Raw genomic sequence first — 13202 nt, forward strand, 5'->3', positions numbered from 1 at the left:
GCCCGGCCCAGGACGACGTCGGCGAGACCGAGACGAGACGACAGAGGCCAACATTTCCGGGAAACCGCAAATGCCACCTCCCCTTCCGTTCCTCTCTCTCTCGCTCTGCCTTCCTTCATTCGCTTTGCTCTTGAACCCCCACTTCCCCTCCCCTCTCCCCTAGGGTTTAGCGGCCGAGCTCGCCCGCTCCAGCGCCAGCGCCCCAGAAGCTTCGCGATGGCCGCGCGGCCGGCCGTCACGCTCGCGGCGGCGGCGGCGCTGCTGGTGGCCGCCGCGCTGTGCGCCCGCCCGGCGGCCGCGGCGGGCGGGCCCCGCATGGCGGACCTCAGCGTGCTCCTGCCCCCGCGCATGACCAGGCCCGTCGAGTACCGCCTCGTCGGCGGCGACGGCTGCTTCACCTGGTACGCACGCACGCCCTCCCTCACTCCCGCTGCTCCTCCCTCCCAACCCCTCGTTGCAAGTAGTACATGCTTGCCTGCTGTGCTGCGGTTCCGGTGGCGTGATCTGTTCCTCGTGCTCGCGCGCGTTCGGGGGCGACTGGGTGAAATCAATGCCGGTGCGGGCCAACCTCTAGGGTTTGGGTTGGGGGAGTGACGGATTCTCTTAGCCTCGTGATAATGCGGTGTCGCTACTTGGATTAGCTTAAGGTTTGGAACCGTGTGCCATTCCCGCAAATTGTGCCAAATGTCGTCTGCACTACGCTTGTAGCATCTCCACATGGTTACGCTTGCCTGTCTGTAAGAAGCAATGCGGTTGTTCCCTACTTGCTCGGAACTCCCGTGTCATCTGGTACATGTTTAAAGTAGACTTAGCAAGGTATTTCATGTTTACAGTAAGACTTACCCTGTTCTAGAGTTGTAGTTCATGATTCGTAACTGTTTTCGGCAGCACCATGCTCCAGCCAACACCGTCACGTAGCCTTTTTCGCAGCTCGGGGAGGCTAACAACGCGTGCGCGTATCGTGTTTGCAGGTCGCTGGATCACCATGACATCATCTCGATCAAGCCAGAGTACAACGAGAGCAGCAAGTGCTCGACGAGCGCCCGCCTGGCGTCCATCGCGCCGTACGGCGGCCGCAAGGAGACCTCTGTCTACGCCACCGACATGATCAGCGGGGTCACCATTCACTGCAAGGTCTTCGTCGACAGGATCTCCCGGGTCAGGATTTTCCACCATTCTGTCAAGATTGACCTGGATGAAGTTGCCACATTGCGCGTTCATGCCTTTGATGACGAAGGTTATTTTATTCTTCATATAACTCGTTTCTTATTGTTTGCTGGCGTTCCAAATATCCCTCAAGTGTGGTTATTTAATTCTGACTTGCACCAGTTACAATTCTTTAGACTCTCCTGTGTGTTTGAGTTTCTCCTGATATTGGTTCTCGATTATTACTGCTGCTTCTCCAGTTCTCCTAGCTCTGGAAAATGCTAGCGGAATAACTAACATCATAGTTTAATTAGCCATTCCCCCATCTGATTTCTGATTACTTCTGACAATAGTAATTCAATGCTGTGTTCTAACTCGTCTGTTCCCCTTTTGGTTCAGAAAACGTGTTCTCAACGTTGGTGGGATTGCAGTTTATGTGGCAGCTTATCCCGGCATCGCTTGATAACACTAACCATCATCTTGCTCACATTCCGCTGAAAGACACACATTTAAGTGACTGTAGTGGTTTTTGTGTTGACATGAATGCGCGGTTTGAGCTTGAAGACAGGGTATGCCGTTATATTTACACATTATCTTGTTTCCAGATTAACTCCACCAGTGTTCAGTTAAATGTGAAAAATACATGCTCTGAACTCCGTTGCTATACTTTTTTGCAGAATCTTGGTTCTGATTTCTTTGTTGTGAAGGGTGTCGGGATTGGCCACGAGGCTGTCAGTGTTCAACTATTTGAACCACAGTTTGAGCACGTAAATGACACTATCACCTTGACTGTTGCTGAGGCTATGTCGCTAGAGCCTCCTTCACCCGTCCTCGTAACTCTTGGTGTTTCAGTAAATTTCAAACTCAAGATTTTTCGACAAAAGGTCGCCCAAGGTACCATCACCAGACATCTAATTATCTGTATGTTAGATAGTACTCCCTCCGTTCTTTTTTAATTGACTCAGATTTAGTACAACTTTGTACTAAATTTGAGTCAATTAAAAAGGAACGGAGGTAGTATACCTTAATCAGTTCCATTCTCATCAGAAAATGAACTGTGGTGTTATGTCGTATATTAGAGCAAACCAGAACCACAATTGAAAAATTAATGCTGCATTTCACATATAAACGATTTACATACAACGAATTTCTTTATTCAGGAGAATGGAATGTAACACTAACAAAGAGACTTATTTCGATGTTTGCACTAACATCGCCAGTTTTAGATGCCGCACTTTGGTTTTGTGGTTTGTTTCTTTAGTAAATTTTTTAGAAAGTTTCTGCCTGAATTTTTTCCCAGATGTTTGCCAATGAAAGCTAACGGATCCTCTCCCTTTTTAAAAACCTTTTCAGTGGTTAATCTACCATCACAATACCATCTTTGGCATGTGACGAACTCTTCTGTGGCCCAAGTGGATAGTTCTTTGGGTGTTGTACATGCTCTGAATCTGGGATTTACGAATGTTGTTGTTGAAGACACAAGAGTTTCTGGCCATCAACAAGTATCATCTCTACATGTTGTTATTCCACGGACACTCTTCCTTTATCTAGCTCCAGTGATGGCTGATTCTGATCATCTTCATGGTATAACAAATATTCCATCCTCAGCAGCATGGTACGTTTTTCCTGGAAAAGAGTACATTGTTCTTGCGAAAGCTTTTGCAGAGGGATTTGATACTAGAGAGATATTCATTACGGAGGTACTATTCATCTGACCTAACTTATTTGATTCCTTCTCTCTTTGTTTGTTACTTACTATTACATAGTACTAATAATGAGAAAACGATGGCTTTGATCTGAATGAACATCCTTCTGCATAATTCTTACAGTGCTTAATTTTAAATGGCTAAACTGTATTTAGGTTAATAAATAATAATAAAAAACATTGACCAGCACTCCAGCAGGCACCAGGACCCTTTGATATTTGCAATTAAGAAAAAAACCATGAGCACACCTGCCGGAGGCAGGCCTCCAATGCGAGTGATCACTCTAAAACTGTATTTATATGGTTCTGTTCTGTGAAGTAATTAGTTGGCATGTGATGTACAGCAAATTAATGTAATAGCTCAAGCATAAATCCACCTGTATAGTGTATACACAATCACACATGGAGTACTCTGTTGCAACAACTAATATGCATTTTTCAACATATGAGCATGCCCTAAGTGGGAACCTTTAGATGCATTTTCCATGTTCACTCTTATGGCGCATGCAGATAAAATGCAGTCACGCATGCTTGCACCAGCATAATTGCATAGTCACATCAAATAATTCCATATTCCTCACTCCTGCACGTGGAATTCAAATTGTCTGCAGTATTCATGCCTTTAAATCCTGTTCATCTCACCTTGGTACATGATACCCAGGCATCCTTTAGTACATGCTTGTGCATACTGAAGGAATTTATGGAGATGGAACAACACCTGCCTTATTTTGAGCTAATGTTAGTAGTTTGGTTATGGACGTGATATTTTTTTCCTGTATACTATGTGGAATTTTATTTTGTTCAACAATCCCCTTATTTTTGTTGGTAGGAAAACAACTTTATATTGGAGAGCAGCACAGTGGAATTCTGGAACTTATCGCGGGTTGCGGACAACTCTGTAGTGCATACTTCTAGATTGCTATTCCCCATTTCCCAGGGCAAAGGATATTTGGTTGCTTCATTAACATACCAAGCAGAGGCATCTGGATCAGCAAAGGTACATATCATGCATATTCATGCTATTGCTAGCTTTCCTCTCGGGGTGGTGCTACGTTATATGCAAAGATCACTAAAGGGGTGCTGGCAATTCATCACTCAGCCATAAAGGTTTCTAACTGCCTGATTGGCACATTCCATTTTAGGTTCTCAAGCTGCTGCAAGAAGTTAATGTATGCACTAAAGTGAAGGCAACCTGGGATGAAGGAATGGAGAACTCCAATATTATCCACCTACCCTGGGTAAATGGAGTTTATCAAGAAGTTGAATTGATGGCAGTTGGAGGTTAGTTGGCGTGACATCTTCAGTCTTAACCCACTTTTGGTTTGTACATTTGATTGATATTTTTTCTCAACTGAAGGTTGTGGTAAGACGATGGAGGACTACAAGTTATATTCATCTGATGAAAGTGTCGTTTCTGTGTCTGATTCGCGCACTGTCCGTGCTAAAAAGCCTGGTCAAGCTGTTATCAAAGTAGTTTCTGTCTTTGATTTCCTGAATTTTGATGAGGTATGTGAATATTAAATTTCCTTTGCATTGTCATTCTGGTCTTTATAAACTACCGGTTTCTACTTATCTACTTTGAATATGTAAGCTCAACCTTGAATCTTTCATGCAAAATATGCGCTTTCAGCATGACTAGAAGAGTTATGCCATGATTCACACTCTTTCTGAATTATATTCTTTTCATTTTGCACTAGTACTAAGTTTTCATGGGGTCTGTGAGTTTATACTTCTGTGTTAAACTAATAACTTTGAACTTCAGAAAGACTGGGCTCTGCCCTCTCTTTTTTCCTTACATCCTCTATGAGGCACCTGCTGCATGAAAGTTTTCTTACTGAAATGCCATCTTAATAGCAAAAATAGATTGAAGTAGTCACTTATTAATAGGATGGAAATTGTCTATGGTAACATAGTGCTGTACCTGTAGCCAATGAAAGGCTGATCACCAAAATCTTACTGATGGGGCTATAGTTGATGTAAAAGCATTATGTACGAAATGGAAATTGTTAATGTTCCTCAGGCGTACATTTTGCTGAGCTTCAATACTTTAATCAACTATAGCCTTTTCTTTTTGTCTGAAGCTTTTTCAACAGGCGAAATGCACTGATTCTCTCAACAACTTTTTCTTTTTTGCGCAACAAACTTCAAATTGGAGGATACACCTAATAAATCTGTTCATGCCCAGTATGAATTTTGCATCTTATTTACTAGTCAATGCATCTTCATAGAGATGCAAAAAATACCAACTGTTTGATCTATCTTTTTCATGTAGTACCTAATCACACTAGATCCTGCACAAAAACACCACTCACATATGCTATTTGCAGATGCATGCAGTCTAGAGATGCAAAAAGTACCAATCAGCTGTTCGACTATCTTTTCCATGTAATGTTGCAGTACCTATTTGCACTAGTTCACACACGACAATACCACACTGAATATCCTATTTGCATATGCATGCAGTCATGTGGTCAAGCCACTATGATTATCCTGTGGTCAGTATTTTTTTTATTATGCTTGTAGCTTGGATGTTTGATTACGTTCTTTCCTTTTATGGTATTGAGGGTCTGTGTTTTCTTTCTATTCTTTTACGTGGGAACTTTCTTCTGTACAATCTTACTGATTCATTTATATAAATTTTAAAATCATCTTCCATTTATATAAGTTTTTGGTTACTGTTTACAGATCATTATGTTTGCTTGACAATGCAGATCATTATTGAAGTATCCACTCCTTCAGCACTGGCTATATTGCCAATCTTTCCTGTGGAGGTGGCTGTTGGAACACAACTTCATGCTGCTGTGACATTTAAGACATCTAATGGTGATTACCATGACACGGGCTTGCTAATTCATGATCTGAAAGCACTTATCAGTTCATTATTTGTTTCTAAGCTATCTTGTTCCTTCTAATAGCTATTTTTGATGTTTCTCTTTGCAGGACTCTCATACTCGAGATGCGATTATTTTAATGCTTTTATAAGGTGGAGTCTACTATCTGAGAATCAAACTTTCGAATTTGTTGACACAACTGAGGCTCTGGGCGCTGAGGCCTTAAAACATCATACTGGTTCTTGGGCAGAATATGGCAATCCTTGTGCTTGGATATCTCTAAATGCATCTGCTGCTGGTCGAGCCACAGTAGTTGCGACTTTTTCGTCTGAGTCAGAGTCCTACCTTGAGACTTTTAATGTGCCTATTTTACTGAAGGCCACCTCAAAAGTATCTGCATATTATCCTCTTCTGGCACTTCAAGCAGGAAATGGGAATCAGTTTGGTGGTTACTGGGTTGACTTATCTAGATTACAGAGTGAAATTCAAAATGTGGGTGACAACTCTCCCAAGGAGTTGTACTTGGTTCCTGGATCAACCATGAATGTTTTTCTCTATGGAGGGCCTGAGCCGTGGGACAAAGTGGTTGATTTTGTCGAAACTGTTGATGTTGTTGGTGAACCCAAAAGTTATATTACTGGTTCCACTGCTGTGAAAAAAATATCTAGTGGACTATACCAAGTTTCTTGCCAAAGCGAAGGCAACTTTGTAAGCATTTCGATGTTTAAACTTTCAAATTCAATTGATTCCTGTCAATAGTTATGCTCACACATATTTCCAGTTATGCATTACTACAGGCTGCTATCAGTTGATTCAGTTCTAATGCATTGTCTCCTAGCTGAATATTTCTTGTATTCTTTCCGTAGAAACTGCTGTTCTCACGTGGAAACATGATTGGGAAAGATCATCCCGTGCCTGCTGTAGCCAAGTCAGAGTTATCAATTGTTTGTGACTTACCGTCAGCAATAATATTGATTGCAAATGAAAATGGTACTATCATGCTCTTTTTATTGATATTCCAGTATGATTCATAAACTATAGTTTGTTCATGATGCATACTCCCTCCGTTCTCTTTTAATTGACTCAGATTTAGTACAACTTTGTACTAAATTTGAGTCAATTAAAAAAGAACGGAGGGAGTACCTTTTACTGTTCCATTCGGTAAAGCTTAGCTGTGGTACTTTTCCATTTTTGACATTTTGACAGAAAACCGGCTTGATATTTTGGAAGAGGCAAGCAAAGCTGAACGTACCCCTGATAGACTGCAATTATCTCCTGTTGTAATCTCAAATGGAAGGAGCATCCGGCTGGCTGCTGCTGGTGTACATGGAAATGGAAGATTTTTTGCCAATTCGTCCTCTCTTTTCATGAAATGGGAAACCACTGCATGCGAGGGACTTGCTTACTTGGATCAAGACGAAGAAGCTGAAACTTTAGATAAGTCATCTTGGGAGAGGTTTCTTGTCCTACAGAATTCTACAGGACTGGTTAGTATGATAGGCCATGCTAAACTGTTTTAATTTTGATAGTTAACATCATGTCGATGCTTGTCATCAACTCTTAATGTTTAATTTCCACTATGGTTGTTTGTGAAATATAGATCTAAATAAGAAAAGTGTGTCTTTTAGTGGTTTAAAAGTGGGTATAATTTAAACTTCTTCATTGTGTGAACTTCCAGTGCACTGCCCGTGCTACAGTCATTGGCTTTTCTTCAAGAATTGCTAGCCGAACCCGTGAAGAGCACTTGTTTCTTCAAAGCGCAAATGACATGCTGACAGATGCTATTCAGTTGCAGGTAATTATACTAGATTTCTTTTTGGTTTGATTATTTTCCTTGATTTCGCTAAACAGGTTATCTACTCATTTTTGGATTGCTCAGATTGTTTCTTCCTTGAGAGTCATTCCGGAGTATGTCTTGTTAGTTAACCATCCTGAAGCACAGGTATGTTATGGCAACTCTAAATTATTTGCAAATAGCTTTCCTTCTTGTTATGTTCTGATGTATCTGTGGCTTCTGTGCAGGAAATGTTATCTGTCAGTGGTGGTACATGCTACCTGGATGCCTCTACCAATGACACAAACGTTGTGCAAACAGTTGAACAACCAGGGAAGGCGCTATGTTCCCAGTTGGTTCTTGGTGCTAGAGGCTTAGGCAATGCTGTTGTGACAATTCAGGACATTGGCCTTTCCCCTAGAGTAACGACTAGTTCTCTGGTATGTTTCTTTGCTACCTTTCTTCCCTGATTTTCTCAATATTCATTTTGCTTATGGCAACCAAGCGCCTTTTGTACGTCCTTGTTGCTTGCCGTGTTTAACCTTTTTTTTTCCTTGCATGTGGGGTTATTTGCAATTACAGGTTAGAGTTGCAAATGTTGACTGGATTCAGATACTGTCAGAAGAGCACATCAGCATTATGGTACAATGATATGCTCTCTTTGTTGCAAATCTTATCTTTTTCAGATGCTAAAGCTTTGGGGTTTATTTCATCTACACTTTGTTTTGTTTCTAGGAAGGAACCACAAAAGAATTTCAGATTTCAGCTGGTACCCAAGATGGACAAGTCTTCGGAGATTTTCAGGTCCTTGATGGTGTACTCTTTGATTGTGAAAATTTGAAATTCCTCCATTTGGACACTTAGATTTTGTATTAATAATACCAAGTTACCTTAGCCTTTTGCTAAGCAGACTCAACTATTTGTTCTTAGTTTTACTAGATATCCTCTTTATCTTTGCACTGACAAGTTACTATTCAATCAGTCACACAAGATCGCAATATATAAGATCTCAAGTTATCTTGTCTGCCCAATCCTATCATTATAGTTGTCATATAGTGGTTTGTAAGATGTCAGCTAGATGCACTTCTCTGCCTCCTGTTGGCTCTCCATACATTTGACTGTTACAGAAATATCCCACCTCTGGTGGTAGTATCACTGTTACCTGTCTTTCTAGTTTTACCAAATTTTTTTTTTTGCAGTACAAATACATGGGAGTTGAGGTACATCTTGGTGATGAAATTCTGGAGCTTACTAATCCAACAGAGTTGCTTGGTGGACCAACATTTTCAACTAAAGCTGCAAAGACTGGCACGACATCTCTTTATGTAAGTTCTGTTGCGGTGGGTCTCTTTATGTAAGTTCACAATTGATATGTTATTGGTTTCAGATGCTTATTTTTTGACATCACTCTTTATGTCTCCAATCTTCAGGTCAGTGCGAAGCAACACTCTGGGCAGAGAGTTTTGAGTCAAGTTGTGAATGTAGAAGTGTACAAACCACTGCAAATACATCCTGAGTACATTTACCTCACACCGGGTGCCTCTTTTGTGGTAATCATTATGTTAACCCCCTTTATAAAATTTGTGCCCCTTTATAAAATTTGTGTCACATATGTAGTTACTTGCATCCCCTCAAGACAAATGTTATCTGTGGGCAATGGATTTTCCCAAATACGCCGTTTGGGAGCTTTACCAGGACTCAATAGAAAAACACCTAAATCCGGAAGTTATCTTAAAAAAAAACTATTCTGGGAAAAAGGAGCAATATTGTGTTTGTCTTCAAGGAAAACAGAAATTATGTTTTCATTATGGTCTGACAGAATGACAATTACTTAGATATGTACAATTTGTACGGAAAACTGAGAATCAAACTGCATTCCAAAAGGCCCTAAGTTGCTAGTAGCATTTGTAGTTGTCATCAATAGAAAAACACCTAAATCCAGAAGTAATCTAAAAAAAAACTATTCTGGGAAAAGGAGCAATATTGTGTTTGTCTTCAAGGAAAACAGAAATTATGTTTTCATTATGGTCTGACAGAGCGACAATTACTTAGATATGTACAATTTGTACGGAAAACTGAGAAGCAAACTGCATTCCAAAAGGCCCTAAGTTGCTAGTAGCATTTGTAGTTGTCATCAATATTATCTAGTTGTACTTATCTAAGAAAAAAATGGGTTCTGAGTGCTTTCTCCCTTCTCTTTAGCTTTCTGTTAAAGGTGGTCCAAAGATTGGAGTTTCCATTGAGTACACAAGTCTGAACATGGGAACATTGGAAGTTCAAACTGCTACTGGGAAGCTGTATGCAAGGACTGTAGGAAACTCTGTAAGTCATACTGAGTGATATTTTGCTGTACTACATGCATGCGTGTTTCTCATATTTAGTACCTTGCTTTTGAAGCATTCTATTAATTTTTGACATGTGCAAGTCTATTAAGTTTTGAGTTCAGATCAATTACATAATTATTTTACTGAGCTGTTGCACCATTAGACTGTACGTGCAGCTGTTTTGGCAAATGGAGGCACCGTCATTTGTGAAGCTTTTGGACGAGTTGAAGTGGGTATCCCAGTGGCTATGGGATTGAGTACTCAAAGTGACCGTCTCTGTGTTGGTTGCAGCATGCCAATCTACCCTTCCCTGCCTAAGGTGGGCTTAGTCCCTGATTTTTGTCACAAATGTTTGCAATTTTTATTTAAAATTACATTTGCTGCCCAGGGAGATCCCTTTTCCTTCTATGAGACTTGTCAAAGTTACACTTGGACAATAGCAGATCAAAAGGTCAGAGTATTCTTTGTTTCCATTGTATGAAAATTCTCAAAGTACTATGCACTAACAAAACTGTTGTACATTAGGTGGTGACATTTCAATCATCTAGAAGGAAAAATGGAGTCGATGAAGCCCTACATTTTGAAGGAAAAAAAAATCCATGGTTATCAAATGGAAATAGAAATGTTTTTATTAATCATCTGATTGGAAGGTATTGATTGGATTTTTTTTTCCAAGAAAACCTGAAGACTTCGGGTTTCTTTTCATTGAAAAGGAGAAACATACATGCCTCCTAGGAGGTGAAATAGATCAAAGTTGCAAAAACTTCTTAAACCTATCTTTACAAGTGCTTCTAGTTATGCTTCATTCTTATAATTAAAATGTCTTGGTTGGTTGGAACACATAAAGAACTTTTTCACATATTTAATGGGATAACAGCAAGTGCTAATTTGTTTTTTTTGTTGTAACAGATCTGGTGGGAAAACTAAAATTTCTGTTTCAGTCACGTGTGATTTCTCGCTGCATGGCAGTTCTAGATCTGTATCTTATGATGCTTCCAAGACAATTCTGGTCATACCAGACCCTCCCCTTGCACGCGGACTTCCTATAACATGGCTATTTCCTCCCTTTTATACAACCACAGACCTTTTACCTAGATCAATTAATTCAGTTGGAGAACCGGACTCACATGATCTAGAGAACACTATTGGATATTCTCTGTTAAGGAGCAGTGGCCGAAGTGATCCTGCCATGCAGAATGCCAACGTTATTGATGGAGGTAAAATCAGGACTGGAGAAAGCAATGCAATTGATTGTATTCAGGCAAAAGATCACTCAACTGGCAGAACAGTAATAGCATCATGTCTACGAGTTGCTGAGGTCCTGAGATTAACACTCACCTTTCCGTACATTTCCATGCAATTTACTCAGAATTTTCTTGATCCTGATGCTGTGACCATTATTGTACAGGTTGCACAAGTGCGAGTAGCTGCTGCTGCAGAATCATCAATCCAGACAGCCTATCTTTCTGTAAATGATAAAGTTGAACTGGATGTAAAATATGCTGATGAATTAGGTACATCAATAAATTAGTGTGAAGCGCTAACTTATATTCTGACATATTAATCTCGTTTTAACCTCTTCCCCTATCCACCAGGTTATATCTTCACTGAAGCACTTGGAATAGCACCTGTAAAGATGGAGACAAACAATCCTGATGTTGTGTCAATTGTGATGCACAGAGATGGCAATGGTACATATGGGGCCCATCAACATTTTGTGCTACAGGTATTTTACTCGCAGAAACTCAAGGGTTCATTCTTTTATTATATTTTGAGGGTGTGAGTGGGTTTGGGGTGGTGGGGCTAAGGATTTCTACGTCCTGTGTGAGTTTCTTGTCAGGCTTGGTTCAGCTAATTATGTTCATCTTGCCCTCAACATCACAAAAAGAGGGAAGGAAAAAATCTACACAACCTATAAGTGTTCCTTAATTCTAAGGCTTAGTTCCACTTAACTCTGGAGTATTGTGAGTTACAGAAAGAATATGAGTTCAATATTGAGCATATTCCTCCTTGGTCTTTTAGGCGGACTTGTTTATGTTTTGTTCTTTTTTGAAGGCGAGAAGTCATGGGACAGCTCTTGTAAGGATGCACATCAGCCATCCTTCTAGGAAAGCAGATTTCATAATGGTAAGGTTGTTTGTTACTATTCTAGAATATGTTTGAAACATTGGATGTGCACATTGAAAAGCTGTAATCTATTGTTACCATGTTAGGTATCTGTTGGTGCGCGGAAGGATGTGGTGATTAATTCTACCAAAGAAGACCGTAAGCTGACTGAGCAAGTCGAAATCGGCTCTGCTACAGGAGACAGAAAAGAGCCATCGTCATCGTCAGGCCTAACCACACTTGCTGTTATCCTCTCGTGCATCGCTGTACCAGCGGCTACAATTGCCATCTTCTTGAAACTGCTGGAGAGACCAGCCCGACAGGTGCCACCTCGGCACGCAGCGCCCACACCGGCTGCTGTGGCCGCTGACCCTGCTTCCCCTCGCACGCCTCAGCCCTTCGTGGAGTACGTGCGGCAGACCGTCGACGACACGCCTTACTACAGGCGCGACGCGAGGAGGCGATTCAACCCCCAGAATACATACTGAGCGTGTAAGCTAAACTAGACGGCGATGGCCTGTTCCGTAGAGTGTTGTGTAGACTGTAGCTGGCAGAGGTTTGTAGTTGTTGTAGACTGTAGCTGGCAGAGGTTTGTAGCTGCCAATTTTCAAGTTGTGGCAGCATCTGTGTGCCTGTATATGATCCATGGCTGGTTCCGGTTATCGAGAAAATGCTCGAGGTGGACAAACTCAGTGGTTCGAGTTCATTTACTGTAAGAATCAACGATCAATGTAGGAGCTTTGTAAATGGATTACGTATTGGTTGATTATTAGAAAGGTCATCTCCAGGTACAGGTTAGCCTCCGTGCCCTTGTTGAATTAGGTCCTTCACAAGAGATGCTGCGATAAAATTTATCTCGTGAACTGTTGACTGCAGCTGAACTGCTGTCGCTAGTAATTTGCTTCCGCTGACTCTTGAGGAACAGTTTAACGATTTGCAACGTTGTTATGTACAAGTATATCACGCGAATTGACTAGTGAAAGTGTGTCATGAATCCATATTGTGAGGCACAGTTACTAAATGTTTGTTTCAAACATTACAAAACCTAGAGTATCTCACAATGCCCTTTGCCATCTAAATGAGTTAAACTGAAGAGCAAACTATTTGACTCTCATAAGTACATTCTAAAGTTGGGAATCCCTCGGCTTAGGTGAAACAGAAACTGAAGTTTCTCTAATTGGATCAATTTCATGAATGGAGCGGTGTCTGAATGATCTGGCGGGTAGCTAGCCTTCTTTGCTGGTAGTACACGCGTGCTAACTCAGATGGAGAATGCGTAGACACCGTCGTAGGGTGAAATGCAAGAGTTATGGTTT

General features: G+C 41.1%; 1 protein-coding gene across 1 annotated transcript; it reads left to right on the forward strand.

Annotated features, from left to right (window-relative positions):
• The first annotated feature begins 333 nt into the window (after positions 1-333).
• Positions 334-12761, forward strand: LOC124652077 (nuclear pore complex protein GP210-like). The gene is made up of 28 exons (XM_047191095.1): positions 334-401; positions 972-1237; positions 1546-1715; positions 1824-2040; positions 2500-2846; positions 3681-3848; positions 3994-4132; positions 4209-4357; positions 5563-5674; positions 5792-6390; positions 6549-6672; positions 6889-7169; positions 7361-7477; positions 7562-7624; positions 7705-7896; positions 8039-8098; positions 8192-8260; positions 8656-8781; positions 8887-9006; positions 9659-9778; positions 9944-10099; positions 10169-10231; positions 10306-10430; positions 10690-11098; positions 11189-11294; positions 11376-11506; positions 11836-11907; positions 11994-12761. The coding sequence occupies exons 1-28, from the start codon at positions 349-351 to the stop codon at positions 12372-12374; spliced, it is 4935 nt and encodes a 1644-aa protein (XP_047047051.1). The 5' UTR covers positions 334-348; the 3' UTR covers positions 12375-12761.
• The last annotated feature ends 441 nt before the right edge of the window (positions 12762-13202 follow it).

This window comes from Lolium rigidum, chromosome 5 (genome assembly GCF_022539505.1).
Source record: "Lolium rigidum isolate FL_2022 chromosome 5, APGP_CSIRO_Lrig_0.1, whole genome shotgun sequence".
Classification (NCBI taxonomy): domain Eukaryota; kingdom Viridiplantae; phylum Streptophyta; class Magnoliopsida; order Poales; family Poaceae; genus Lolium; species Lolium rigidum.

Coding starts and splice junctions, on each gene's coding strand:
- LOC124652077 (XM_047191095.1), top strand. CDS start 349: ATGACCAGGCCCGTCGAGTACCGCCTCGTCGGCGGCGACGGCTGCTTC. Junction 1,716..1,823: donor GGTTTGAGCTTGAAGACAGG/GTATGCCGTTAT, acceptor ACTTTTTTGCAG/AATCTTGGTTCTGATTTCTT. Junction 10,100..10,168: donor TCTACCCTTCCCTGCCTAAG/GTGGGCTTAGTC, acceptor TTTGCTGCCCAG/GGAGATCCCTTTTCCTTCTA.